The sequence below is a fragment of the Camelus ferus genome, chromosome 32 (assembly GCF_009834535.1).
Source record: "Camelus ferus isolate YT-003-E chromosome 32, BCGSAC_Cfer_1.0, whole genome shotgun sequence".
Taxonomy (NCBI): domain Eukaryota; kingdom Metazoa; phylum Chordata; class Mammalia; order Artiodactyla; family Camelidae; genus Camelus; species Camelus ferus.
The window spans coordinates 16,301,903-16,317,058 of NC_045727.1; the positions used below are offsets into that span (position 1 = coordinate 16,301,903).

A 15,156-nucleotide genomic window follows, 5' to 3' on the forward strand; every position below is an offset into this window, starting at 1 on the left:
TAAGCAATGCAATTTCTGAAATCCCTTAACCTGCAAGAACTCTTCTATAGTGCGATTTTATAATAATTTCTTCCCACTTTGGGTGTGGAGCCTCTGGCCCCAGTCAAGCCTTCAGATGATGGCAGCCCCAGCTGGTATCTTGACTACAACCTCATGAGAGATCCCAGGTCAGAACTACCCAGTATCAACTCCTAAATTCCTGGCCCACAGGAAACTGTGAGATCAGAAACGTTTATTGCTAATTTGGGGGGTAATCTGTTACACAGCAATACGTTGCTGCAACACTCAGCCTCATTCTAAGAATGTCTATAAATCTACTGGTTTGATGGATTAGTAATATACATTTTTGTCATGCTGATTAAGATAACAATGTAACTATTAGAATAGAAATAATCATTGGTCACATTCTTCAAATCACATTGCAGATCATCAGCGAACATTAACCACTCTCCAGAAAATGCTACACACAGTTAATTATCACAGAGTCCTCCTCTGGAATGATTTTGCTTTCCTCCTGCAAACCTTCGTTACCAAGGTAGCGACCCAAAGCCCACTATTACGAGTCTCGCTTCAAAGTGCCCACTGCACAGATTTTGAGAAGAGAGCTAATTATGCCATGTAATTAATTTGCAGCTCTCATGTGCTTCTGGGGAAAGCAAAGCGCCTCCGCTGTCTGCAGGAAAGTCATTCTGAGAAACAAGCCATGGCTTTTCCCGGGATTTCATCGTGATTTTATTTGGGGGAGGGAGATCTCATGGGTGTCTGCAAGAAGAAGGGGAACGGGAAATGGCTTCTAGAATTGCTTGGTGGGGAGCAGGAGCCTCTATTTTTAGGCCTTTGAAAAATCAGTTGAGCCCTGGATTGAGGACACAGCTGCAAATGCTCACACTATGGATGAAAGAGGAGAAATGGGGGCAAAAACTGGATATGTGGTCTGCTTTGTGCCAAATGCTTTGAGACCAAGAAAGGTTTGCTTGTCTGACTTTTCAATACTAGCCGACAGGTCTACACAGTCCTGCAGGACCACCCGTCTCCTCTGTGGCATCCACTGCGTTTGGGATTACTCAGTGGCTGCCACAGTGCAGCACAGCCTTGACTCAAATCTTGGCCCCACTGTCTACCACCTGGGCGGCTTTGGCCAACTCACTTAACTTTCTGTTCTTCAGCTCCCAGGCTCCACCCCCAGAGACCCTGATTCAGGAATCTGCGTGTTCACCAGACATCCTAGGTGGAGGTTCTGGGATCATCTATTTCTATGAACCCTTGTTTCCTTTGCTAAGAATGACAAAACTGGCCCTGGAGTCAGAGAACTTCGCTTCTAATCCTTTCTTTGTTTTAGAAGCTGTGTGACTCCGGTCATGTCCATAAACATCTCTGAGCCTCACTGTCCTCAATCACAGAGTGGAGAGCAGAATCATGACCCTGTCTAGCCTTAGGGGCAAAGTGAAAACTAAGTCATGTGCACGATATACCAGTAACACTAAGATGAGTTACATGGATTCATTGACTTGTTTGACTAAGATGTGAGTGCCTACTATGTGCCAGGCACCAGGAATATAGGGATCTGAATATAGGGATCATGGTTCCATTCTCATGGTCAAGATCAGCACCATGGTCCAACTTTTGGGCAAAAGAAACACCCAAATGCACTGAGTGCATGCCACCAATGACGGGTCTTATGCTCATGGCAGGCATTGCTAATCAATCACAGCAATCTCTTTCTTTGAATCAAGCTGAAACCTCCCCATCCTTCTCAACACAATACACCAGGGATCCACTGTCATTTGATGGGGCTTGATCTACAATATGGAGCTTATTTATTACCTTGGGATTAGAGGAATAAACACACCACTGACCAAAATCTTTGGAAGACACTGCTTTCCCATCTCTGCCTTTTTATTCCTTTCCCTCCACAGGCGCTTGGCCACAGACACTAGCAAAACATCAGTAGCAGTGAGTAGAGTGGGTCTTTGCTTCTGCCTGTGCAGAGGAGAATTATTTGAAGTCAGAACCATGTGCGCCCAGAGTGTTCCTCTGGAAGGTTCTGACAGCAACCAGAGCAGATAAGCCCTGGCCACTTTCCAGAGCTGGGTTTTGGCCTTGAGATCAGTCTAGGAGCCTCAGAATTCTCTAGATGACAACAGAAACCCCTAACCCTTCCATCTGATCCCTTTACAGAAATGGGAGTTGCATCTATGTCTGGTTAAGTCTAGACCTAGGGTAGCAAATACCTCTCCTATGCCCATGACAGACATCACTAATCAATCATGGAACTCTTTCCCACTGATTTCAGGCATGGCCTCCTCTAAATGCAACATGGTCTTCAGTATAAGTAGTCACGAGGAATTGCTTGACATCAAAATTAAATACAGAGGCCCACTTCCCTTCTCTGTGAAATTAATGATGTGTTTCTTTAACAGAAATAAGGAGAAAACATTGAAAGTTTCTCTCTTTTTGTTTAATCCCAAATTAGCCAGGCTGTGTACCCTGGGGGAGCACTCTCTGAAACCCTGTGCTCGTCAGCACAGGACCCTGACGTTGTCTCTCTCCTTTTCACTAACTGACTCAAGGGCAGGGAGAGAATTCTATCCTTTCCTGTATCCTGATGCCTAGCACAGGGTCTAGCACTTAGATTTGTGAGCCAAACTCTCTGGAAAATGGAGATTGTGCATTTGAAGATGAAACAAAATAATATATGTAAGAGTGCTCGCCAGCTTCAAATTGTCACACGAATCTGTTTCAGCTTCAGTGAACAAGAGCACATCCTCTTCAACACAGTGCCAAACTGAACACTGGCCAGGCTTTCTGGTCAACCCTGGGCAGCCTTGGATAGAGTCAGATTTCTGCCATCAAGCTGAATGCAGTTTGGGGAGACTGACTGAGGGACCAGAGGAGACAAATGAGCAAAATTATGACCTCATCTTCCAGTAGGGAGGGGTGGGGGAGGAGAAGTCTAGGGAGGGAGATGGAAGCCAAGTCATCAGAAAATCTCCCTCTAAAGGCAGCTCACTCCAGAGGGCACCTTGCCTGGACAGCCAGCCCGAGCCATCCCCCCACACCCAGGGCACCGCCTGCCAAAGAACACATGCAAAGTGGTAACCCTGGTGCTCTGAACACACTTAGCATCACAATCAAGGGCCACAGGGCCCTGAGAAACATCAAAAAGGAGGTGAGCACTTGTGAAGGCCTCTCTGAGAGGTGCGCGCACAGCAGGGCAGGGACGGGAAGTGTCCACCTGCTGGAAGCAAAAAATAAGGAAGGGACTTATTTTCACGTGTGTGGGGCCCCCTGAGACAGCCAGTGGTCAGAGAAGTAGCCCGTATTCCAGAGGCAGGAGGAGGCACAGAGAGAGCACTCTGCATTAGACAGAGATGGGCAAATCTCCTAGCCAGAGGGAAGGAAGAACCAAAGACGTGGAATCTTGCTCAAGCCAGAGGGTCTTTGGTTGGGGGGGGGGGTGCTGGCAGAGAGACTCAGCAGGAACAATCCTCCTTTTCCTTTTCCATCTTGGGACTTCAAGATGTCAACCTCTTTCCTGGGAGATGCAGGCAAGTCCCCTAACTGCTGGCTGAGTCCTGCCCATTGAAATCCTCAGGAGGCAACACTCACCATCCTGGATGCCAAAAGAAGTTAGGTCTTAACTGCCCCCTTGTGTCCCCCAGGTTGTCTACTGTTGCCAGAAATACTGGAGGTGGAGAAACCCTAAGAGCTGGGAGCCAGGAAGCCTGGGTGTGAACCTCAGGTCCTCCCCCTGATAAGCAAGTCCCTTATCCTTGGTGGTCCAGGGCTTTTTCTGTTGTGACACGACAGTGTTGGACCAGATGCTCTGTCGGTTCAAGTCCCTTCCAGGGCTAGGATCAGTGGGACCTCATGGTGTTCTGGTCCCCTGACTGCTGGGATGTTGGCAGCTTGGACTAGGGTGGTGGCTGTGGAAAGATGGAGAGAAGTCCTTGGATTTGAGACACATTGTGGAAGTCGGGTTGGGAAACAGGGACAAGGAAAGAGCAAGCAGTCTGGGAAACCAGGTGTGGTTCTGTCTGGAATGGGCTGACAGCCGGAGAAGCAGTTGGGTGGTGGTGGACAGGGGGCCGGGAAAGAAATAGTTCTGTTTTGGCCATGTTAAATCTGAGATGTCAGTTAGACAAGCAGGAGGGTAGTTAGCAGGGAGTTGGATAGATGAATCTGGAGTTCACGGGACAGGTCAAGGTTGGAGGTACAAATTAGGGGTCAATGGAATATAGGTAACTGTTGTTGAAAGCCATGGGACTGGATGAGAACACACAGAGAAAAGGACAGCGTCCAGGATGGAGCTTGGGACCCTCCAGGGTTTAGAAGTTGAGCAGAGGAGAGTGATGGAGCCAGCAGTGAAGAAGGGGGAGTTACCGGGTGGGCAGTGAGGAAGGAAGGGTGTGGGTGGATGAAACAGCAAGAAGGGGGTCTTGGATGGCCAAGTGGGAACTTAGTTTGAACTTTATAGCAGGTTTTCTTTCTTTCTTTTCTTTTTTTTTAAGATGAGGGGTAAAGAAAAGGTTTGGAAGCCACATTGAACATCAAGAAAGGCATCTCTTGCAGGAATATCCTAAAGAACGGGAGGTGGGAGAGAAAGGGCTGTCTTGGTTGGATGGGGCTGCAGGGGAAGAAGAGTCCTTAGGAGAGAGCCAAGCTTCAGTTCAGGCAAGATGTTGCCGACGGTGTTTTGAGAAGTTGCAAATATAAAAGCGTTGACGATATAAAGTCCCAGCTGAATGCAAATGAAACATGATGAACCTTAAAGTTATGAGACATTATCTACTAAGTCCTGATATCAACCGCACGGAGTAGGTATCACTACTCCCATTTTACAGATGACAAAAAGGAGGCGCAGAGAGGTTAAGTGACTTTTCCAAGGTCACACAGCCATTGATGACAGTACTAGGACTTGAACCCTAGTCCTTCCGACTTGAGAACCCAACCTCTTAAAGAAACTACATATATTTACTGGGCCAATATGTTAAAAAAAAAAAAACAACCCACATAACACAACACTCCCAAAAAGGCATATCTAGAGGAAATCATTTTAACTTATATCTAAACACCAAGAAAAACACATGACAGCCTGGAATACCTACCTATGTAGTTCATGATGAATCCCTGGCCCTTCCCGAAGATGAGGCCGGCGGGGTCCGAGTGGAACTGGATGGTCAGGTCCGGCGTGGATGAGTACAGCTTCTGGGGACCGCTGTTTCCGAGGTACTGGCCCAAGATGTGGGGCGTGACCTCATCACCGTCGTAGATGGTCAGGATGTCACTGTTGCTCAAGTTCAGGCTGGGGCGAGGGCAGAGAGAAGAGGAGGGGTCTTGTGAAGCTAAGTTACGGACATTCAACAAGCCTTTGATTTATTTTTCTAGGTAATATGCATTTTTTTGAGACATACTACATATCAGGCCCCAAGCGAGGACCTGGGGGTGAGGTCGGCATAGACCGAACACGCGAGCGAGGTACGCCGATCCTTCCTAGGAGCATGGGACACGGATCTGGGGAGGGACTGGGCTTTTGAAGTGTCATTCGTGAAACAGCCTTCCCCGCACGGCGTTCACTGCAGCCAAGTGCTGCAGAGATGCTTCCGAACTCTCATCATTGACCACCTTTTCCTGGGCAAGACCAAGTGCTGGGCACGGGGCTCCCTGCTGGGGCTGTGACATGGGCCTTTCATTCTTCTCTGATGCAGAACAAGCTGACTGCACGCTAATTGTAATTTGCATTCTCACAGAAGGTGAACCGATCCTTCCATTTATCATGTGGCAAATTCCTCAAACTCAACCAGGTTATCTATCATGTTTAGGGGATGAGGCAGAGGGTGGGAAGGAGGCCCGTCTTACTCATGAAACACACTCAGAGTTGCTATCACTACTCTTAGCATTCCAGGATGACACATTTTAAAAGACTCAAATGCAAGAAAGTACCTTGACACTAGACATTTGGATCGCGATGGATAGTCAATAATCCAGAAGGTGCTTCAGTATGCTACAGAAACACGTGCTGTGTTAGGTGTGCTGGATAAAATTGATCTCCTATTGAAAGAATGCCGGATAATTCAGCTTTGGCTGCATCAGTCATGGACAGGTATCAACTCGTGCCTCTTTCCTTTCTTTCTCCTTCTCCCCTCTTTCCTTCTTCCCTTTCTTTCTTATGTCTTTCTCTTTTTCTTGTGTCTGCTCCCTCATATTTTCAAGGACCTACTAGGTGCCAGGCACTGTGCTGTGCTCAGAGGACACGAGGAGTCACAGAGCAGTGGTATATGTGGAAGAGAAAGCCAGGGCTTGTGGGAGGAGTGACAATCAAGGTAAGTGCAGAGAAGGCTGTCTAACTCAGATTGGAGGCATCATGGAGGCCTCCCTGGAGGAGGTGATGCTTGCTTCGGATCCTCAATTAAGAAAAGGGGATGACAAGGCGGATAAACAAGAGGTAGGAAGAAGGCAGTGCCTGGGGCAGAGGGAGGAAGGGAGAGGGATCAAGGCTCACAAAGGAACTTGTCTAGTGGTCAGTGCATCCAGGTTTGGGCATAGACATGGGAGCAGGAGCCAGACCACGCAGGGTTTAGGAAGCCAAATTTAGGTCATTTGGATGTCATCCCATTGGGGATGGGAGACATGAAAGGATTTTAAACAGGAGCATCCTGACTAAGCAATTCACCGCCGGAGGAGAGGCGTTCCAGGAAATGGCCCGAAGTTCCTGGAATTGATACAGAGTGACAAGAACCACCCCCACCTCCCAGCTTCATCCAATGCCCAAGGGCGGTATTTGTTGCCAGTCTGGGAGTGGGGAGGAGACGTGGAAACCACCCATGCTGATGCTTCAGGCAGTGAGAACAAAATGACAGAAGCACAAGGTGCACTGCTGCAGGCTGGTTTCCAGAGGGCAGGGAATGCATGTTACTCACCACTGTATCTTCCACAGCATCTCTCACAAGTCCTCAGGTCAGGCTGTCCTAAAGGGTGGCCTCGGGAGATTCTAACTGCCCTCATAACCTCCATCATCTTCCCCTGCTCCAGCCCCAAAACATCCTCTCCTAACAAAAGCTATGTGCTCATTTTGCACACATGGCTTCAAGATTAAACTCCTAGTTTGGGATTAACAGATACACATTACTATATATAAAACAGATACATAACAAGGACCTACTGTGTAGCACAGGGAACCATATTCAATTTCTTGTAGTAAGCTGTAATGGAAAAGAATCAATCTATCTATCTACCTACCTACCTACCTATATCTGTAATTGAATCGCTTTGCTCTACATCTGGAACTAACACTGTAAATCGACCACGCTTCAATAGAAAATAAGAATGAAAAAGACTAAGATCCTAGACTCTCCCTACCTTCTGCCAGTTTCCAACTAGGTGACAGCCTCTAAACCCCTATTATACTGAAATTCTGGAGTTGCCCCCTTCTTTTGCACACAGTAGGTGCTCAATAAACGGTATGGTATCAAAGAGCCTGCCAGACTGCCTATGTGACAACAGAAATAGATGTCAGCTCTTGAACTATGGTAGGGAACAGCCTCTTAACTCAAAGTACCAAGAAGACATCAATAGCTCATGAAAGTGTCGGATTGGGCTAGCGAGAAACCTGGTAGATGGCGGATATTTGTTCCTTAAGCCGACTTCACAGCCGATCCGCTGGTAACAGTGGGTTCCAGACAGTGCACAACTTGGCTTTATTCTATCATTCATTTCAATGATCTAAATGCAGTAGAAGCATCTTTAAGGATGCGAAGAGCTTTCATTTTAAAACTCTAGTGCAACTCTTTGTTCTTTGTAAAATCGGAAGGTGCAGTGTGCTGGAGAGAGCAGAATGCCTTGGAAATCAGAAAGCTTTGGTTTGATTCTTGGTTCGACATTTTCATAGAGGGCATGTGGTTTTTCTGAAGTTCCTTGTCTGTGAATAGACAGTCTTAATACTTCCAGTCTATGTCATGGGCTTTGGAGTGAGGTGAGACATGCAGAAGATCTGGGATCAGATTCCAGGTTCACTGATAGCACCTGAGCAAGTTTGGTCAAGTCATGTGAATGTTACGTCAGGTTGTGATGTTATTACGGGCATCATCACCATCACCACCACCATCATCATGGTCATCACCATCACCACCATCACTAGAACCATCATCATCCTCTTTTTCGGTTGTCTTTTACACCCAACCTCAACCACAGGAGGTTTTGTCCCTCAGAGGCACTTGACAAAGTCTAGAGGCACTGTTGTCCCAGTGAAGGGAGTGCCACTGGTAAGTCAACGTCAGGGAGACTGGTAAACATCCAACAATGCACAAGATTGCCTCCTCCCACAACAAAGAATTTGGGTCACAACAATCTGGACTGAAAATGTCAACAGTGCTCAGGCTGAGAAACCCTTACTTATGTGAATGCATTTTGTAACAGTATAAAACAAACTATTAAGTGCCACTTCTCCTGTTGTCCTGGAAATTTCAGACAAAACTCCCTAAGCTAAGAACAAGCCAAAATAGGTACTGAGCATTCCTATTTTCTAAAGGGATACACGTGGCCATTGAGTAAGACTGGGTTCTCCAGAAGCAAAGCCTGAGCAGAGATGAGATTGTCTCTTGGAGTCTGGCTTATATGGGAAACCATCCCAGGCAGCACAGGACACAGGAGGAAGGGAAGGAGCCAGTACATGGTGCACGGATGGGCAAATTCCACTAGGGGCACTGGTCTCAGTCCTGCAGGAACTGTGAGAGATGGTGTAGAACATACCTCAGGAGAGAGGGAGCTGGGGTATTTATCCTCCAACTCCCATCCCTCATTGGCTGAGGGTTGCTATGAGGGGTGCTGAATCTCCAGCACTTCTGACTTGCTCACTAGGTACCACATAAAGCCTTCAGGCAAAGAAGGCTGCAGTAGGAAGCCATCGTGGGTACACAGTGGCAAGGGCTGTAGGGCTTGGGTAATACACCAATGGCATCAGCCACCACCATCTATGCAGCTCTTCCAATCTGAGCCCTCCTCCCACCTTGAGTTTACAGAACACAGAGAATTCACTGGGCCATGAAGAGGCTTGCAGGAAAGATGGCCTCGAGGGGCATGTCACTCCGGGAGGGGATCCATGGGGAAGGGAGATGGTGTATCACCCTCATCTAGTGAAGAGGGCTTCGAAGAAACTCTTGGTGGTTTGGAAGGTGTTTTTGGGGGGGAGGGGGATTGGGAAACAGTGTCTGTATTTGATGCTCACCAAGAAAACAGTAAGGATACAAATCAGCCTGAAGCTGCCTGCCTACCTGGGGGCAGAGCAAAGAGGGGAAAAGGGGGTGTGGTATTGGGCGTGAGCTGCCCATGACTGATGGGAATGGAGAGGTTTCCCAGCTCTAGATGTGAACCCTGATGAAGGCAGACCCTGTGGGTCTCCTTAAAAGTGTTCCCACCCTAAAAGTGTGATGGGATCCAGCAGAGGGGAAGGTCAAGAGCAGCCGGGCTCGGCAGGCTCCACTCACGTCAAGTGCCCCGTAAGAGAGAAGAAAAAAACCAGCATTCTGCGCATTCCATAACATAACAGCGGGGACACATTAGGTTTTCCTGTGAGAAGGCAGCAGCCCATGGGGCCCTTCCTCACTGCAGAATTCCCAGCCCGAGGAGCCCTGCTGACAGCGGGGTGAGGTTTTAAAATGAATGATGCTTAGAGCTATACGATTATCAGACTGAACTGCACTTGTGACCAGAAGATCCATGAAAACAAAGCTTTCACCACAAGAAGCCCCCCCCCCCCAAAAAAGGAAAAGAAATGTGAAGGAGTGAAGGGGCAGTGGGAGAAAGAATAAAATTCCTCTCTGCAGTACTCTTCTGATCTACCTTTTTGACAGACAGGTTCCAACAATACACACAAATGCTGGTAATTAATTTTCTCCCCGATCCCAAAACAAGCCTGCGTTTTTCCTCGCCCACCCGGCTGTGTTGGATACACTGAGTCATCCAAGGTCCCGGCCACCGGGCCATCCTCAGCAACTGAGAGGAAGATGCAGAGACTTAACGGTAGAGGGATTGGCCACAGGGCAGAGCAGGGCTGTCTGCCGAGGACGGAAGAGAGATGTCAGCGAGATACAATCCAAGGAGGCACCGAGAAATCGAGATGTCAGTTTGACTCCAGAGCAAACAGGAGATGGAGAGGTGCCGGCAGGCAGGTGGGTGTGAGCTGACTGGAATTGGGTGTAGCAGGACCCCGGAGGGAGAATTCCACCGGAAGACAGAGCTTCCCAAGGCCAGCCGCTGCCTGCGTTCTAAGCTGCAGGGGGGAAAGGCTTTCTTTGGGCACAGGGTCTTGAGCTCTTGCCAGGAGACCTCAGCTTCTGTCTCCTATCTGACAAGCCACCCCTTTCTCCTTGTCTCTGCCATTGGCTTCTCCCCCATCATCTTTCAGCTGGATTGTGGGACAGAACCTCACGGCCTCCTGACTCTATCCTGCCCTGGCCGCAATCCCTCTCCTGTCAGAAGTCAGGTGAATCAGACGTGGACCCTTCATTCGACAGTTCAATAGATGCGGGGGGAGGATATAGCTCAGTGGTAGAGTGCATGCTTAGCATGCATGAGGCCCTGGGTTCAATCCCCAGTACTTCCATTAAAATAAATAAGTAAATAAACCTAATTACCTCCCCCTTCAAAAAAATCAGTAGATATACAAATGTGGTCTACCCATACAATGGAATATTACCTAGCCCTGAAAAGGTATGAAGTACCAACATACACTGCAACATGGACCAGCCTTACAAACTTTATGCTGCGTGAAAAAAGCCAGTCCCAAAAGGCCACATATGGTATGATTCCATTTATAAGAACTATCCAGAAGAGGTAAATCCATAGAGACACAAAGCAACTTGGTGATTGCCAAGGGCCCGGAAGCTGGGTGGGAAGGAATGGAGAGTGATTGCTTAATAGACATGGGGTTTGTTTAGGGGATGATGACAGTGTTTTGGGACTAGATACAGGTGGTAGTTGCACAAGAGTGTGCGTGGACTCAATAGCACTGAATTATACATGATAAAATGGTTAACGTGAATTTCATCTCCATTTAAAAAATGCTACTCATCTTGGGTGAAGTACAAGTTTTTGATCCTAGTGTCAAGGCTCCGTGTATCTATTTTTTCGCCTCCTCCTCTCCCCACGGCTTCATCTCTCCAACACAAATATTTTACAGACTGAATTACTTGTCAATTCCCCCAAAGAATGGTGCCCTTGCCCACCTCTGGGGCTTTCCACGTGCCAGTCCCTGTACCCTGAATTCTTTCTTAGCCTTCTCTCTCTAGACCTGGGTGACCCCACCGCTCCATCTTTTCTCAGTCTTCTGAGACTCGCTCACGCGTGGGGCCCCCACCGCCCCCTGCATGTGGGCTAGGAGCCCCTCTGTGCTCACCCCTCACACAGAGCTCAGCACTCATGCTCCAGAGGTCTGGGCGTGTCTGCACAGACCAGAGGCTCCCCGAGACTGGGGAGCACATCTGCCTGCTCTCGGCTGTGTCCCCGGCTCTCGGCACGGTGCTGAGTGTGTGCTGGGTGATTCAGCGCCAGCCCAGGGCAGATGTCCCGGTTTCAGTTCCCACTCAAGTTGGACTGTGGTTCTGGTTTCCTCTCTGCCTGGGACCCTGACCCCAGATGGACCCTTAACCTGGGCCAGCCTTGGGAGCGGGACTCCTCTGGTTCTGGCTACGTTCAGCACTTGCTCCCAGGAGTTAATTTGAAAGCCTTACATGATGGGAGCTGCCCCAAATGCTTTCTGCCCCACCTGCCTCCTGGACCCTTCTTGCCCATGCCCTCCATTCTTCTTACATATACAGGTCACTGGAATTAAGCCTGATACCACGACGCCCATACGTGCCTGATAAGTCACTCCAATGCCAACCCATGGCCTTGACCACCTGGGTTCTAGCTTTCCCGCGCCCCTCCCCACCCCTTGATGCTGCTCCAGGCACATCCTGAGCCCCGTCCAGTGCCTGAGCAGCCGTCGGCAGGCACGCCATCCAGTGCTTCCACGTCTAGCATCCCCTTCAATTCCTCTCTGTGGCAGGGCTGTAAAAATACTGGTCTCACGGTGTTTTGGGAGAAAAGATCTCCCAAGACCTCACTTAGCTTTTGCATAACAACGCTGCCTCCTGAGTATTCTGCACTCAAACAACAGCAACCACCCCATAAACTAAGACTTACAACTTACCCCCCTTATCCCCAGATGAGGACACTGAGGCTCAGCCAGGAGAAACCACCCACCCAAGGTTAGGTAGGAATCAGACCCAGGACTCAAACCTAAGTCTGCCGGAGCACCACTATTTTATGACACCCCATGAAAGCCACATATACTTGTCACCAAAAAATGTGCCCAGGTTTAATTCAGAAAACATGAATTAAAAATTGCAAATAAAACCTGCAGGATGAAGAAGCCCCGTTTCACTGCCACCCCTCCTCCCTCCATTCTGACACGCCTTTTATTCTCATGATGCCATCGCTAAAGTTCATATGATTAGAATCATGACTTCCAAGATTTTTCCCCTCCCAAGATAATATTTCTTCTTTCTTCAGACTCCCTGTTTTAAAAATATCTTGTCTCCTAAACAATTTACATTTCTTGGTAGCAAATTTGTTTCTCTTTGTTGCCATTCTCCTTCGTGTATAACAGAGTAGGCGCTAAAAATCACCATTAAACTGACTACTTAGACTGCGTGGCTTTATTTTAGTGGCATGAGATTTGTTATGATTTTGGAAATATTTTAGAAGAGTCCGGGAAGGATGCATAAAAAACTGGTATAGTGTTTGCCTCGAGGGAGGAGGCTGTTTGCTGGGGGACAGTGGGAAACTTGACTTTCACAGTAGACTGTTGTGTATCGTTGGGTTTTGAATTGTGTGAGTGTACTACCTTTTAAAAGTGGATAAAAATAGCCCAGGGGACTCTCATTATGACTTTCACTAGGGTCCAGAGTCAAAGAGGTGAGGACGGAACGCAGATTTGAATCTGACACACATTAGCAAACCCTTCCCTGGTGAAGTAATTCTTCTCTTGGCCAGTAGAGGGCAGTGTATGTCTAAGTAAGGTATAGCGGCAATTCCCCAGCAGAATGTCCCCCCACCTTTACCCCCAATCAACCAGGAGCCTGGATGTGGGGAGACAGTGGTAGGTGACGTTTGTAACTGTTGAGCTGGAGTTAATATTCCACAGAAGGCATAGAAATAAATGGTGAGCAAACCACCTTGCTTTTCTTTATTCCTTTCCAAATAAACGTCTGAACCTTGCTTAGAAATCTTGCCTTTAAAAGTCTTTCCTGAGTGGTGCTCATAAGATGCTTTTTAGGTAGGCAAACATACTTGGAAATGTCTAATGGCTAGGCATTTATTTAAATGTGAATTAGAAAAATATATAAATATGTGGTTTGCACATCAAACTTTTAATTTCACGGACATTACTTTGCTGAGAGTCAGGTAAGTGAAAAAGGCAAGGCAATTGATATGCAGTTTAAGGGGGAAAATAAGAAGTAGCTGGTAATAGAATTGGATGGTGGAAATTGCAAAAATTAGCCCACAGAATAAAGCTCAATTTCTCAGCCTTCTAGGACGCCCATGAGGTCCACGGTCGGGCCCTAGCTCACCTCTGCAGTCTCAAACATCTCTGGATGCCAGATCCTTTGCAGCCCTAGACTTGCCTTAGCCAGCTGGCCCCCTGGATCTGGAATGCCTCCCCTCTCCTCTCTGCTGGACAACATTTTGCCCCCTGTGCTCCCCACACCCGCCTGCGTTTACAGCTAGATGATAGCTAGCCAGGGCTTTCATAAGGCTTCCAAGGTGCCAGGCGCTGTTCTCAGCCCTTCACATGTACCGTTTCATTTTATCCTCCAATGAACCTTCTAAGGACTACTATTCTCACCCATTTCACAGATAAACAAACAGAGGCACTCAGAGGTGAAGAAATGGGATGAAGTTCAAACAGCTAGTCATAAGAAGAGTCAGAGGCCAAACCTACGTAGTTGGAAGGTAAATCCCCAGCACTGAACCACAGGACTCTACCTGCCTGTTTCAGCTCCCACCCCGGGCTACGAGCTTCCGGAAGGCTCATGCCCTTTGCCCTCATATCCCTAGACTCAGCACGGGGCTTGGCACAGGTGAAATCTGTGTTATTTACATGGGTGAATTATGGGAGATTCAGCTCTGGTTTTTTCCTCCAGGTGAGCAAACTGAGGTTCACTGGGATTAAAAAACTTTCCTAAGAAAACACCATCTTGTGACTGGATAAAGAAGTTGTGGTACACACACACACACACACACACGTGCGCGCGCACACACACACGTGCACACGCGCACACGCACACATGCACACACACGCACACACACAATGGCATACTACTCAGCCATAAAAGGGAATAAAATAATGCTACTTGCAGCAACATGGATGGATCTGGGGATTTTCACTCTAAGTGAAACAAGCCAGAAAGAGAAAGAAAAATACCATATGCTATCATTCATATGTGGAATCTTGAAAAAAACAAATGAACTTATTTACAAAACAGAAACAGATTCACAGACATAGAAAACAATCTTACAGTTGGTTACCAGTGGGGAAGGGGATGGGAAGGGATAAATTGAGGGTTCAAGATTTGCAGACACTAACTATTATATATAAAATAGATAAAGTTTCTGCTGTATAGCACAGGCATCTATGGTCAACATCTTTTAGTAATCTATAATGAAAAAGAATATGAAAAGGAATATATGTATGTATATGTATGACTAAAGCATTATGCTGTACACCAGAAATTAACACATTGTAAACTGACTACACTTCAGTTAAAAAAAAAGATTTGGCAGAAAAAAAGAGAAAAATAGACAATGGATATCAAGGAGAAAATTGACAGAAAAATAAAACTTAATATAAGGAAAAAAAAAAGAAAACACCATCTTGCAATTAACGCAGGACCTCCACGGGATGGTAGAGATGGTGATTAAGGACACCGTAGGGTTTAAATAAGGGGGAAAAAAGAGAACCAGAACTCATAAATCCAGTGGTAGGTGTAGCAAAACTTTTAAAAACACTTACATTTTTCTTGAAAGCCTTAAAAAAAAAAGACCTATTTTGAATTCTTTTGCACCCGTTTTCTTATTATAGCCCCTCAACCACATGGTGAAGGGTGTCAGAGAACA

General features: G+C 47.3%; 1 protein-coding gene across 1 annotated transcript in view; it reads right to left on the minus strand.

The window, feature by feature from the left end:
- The window catches only part of SEZ6L (seizure related 6 homolog like), a 159,303-nt gene that overhangs the window by 22,214 nt on the left and 121,933 nt on the right, over positions 1-15,156 (minus strand). The window contains 1 exon segment of the mRNA XM_032471244.1: positions 5,109-5,305. Coding sequence (XP_032327135.1) covers positions 5,109-5,305 — 197 coding nt within the window.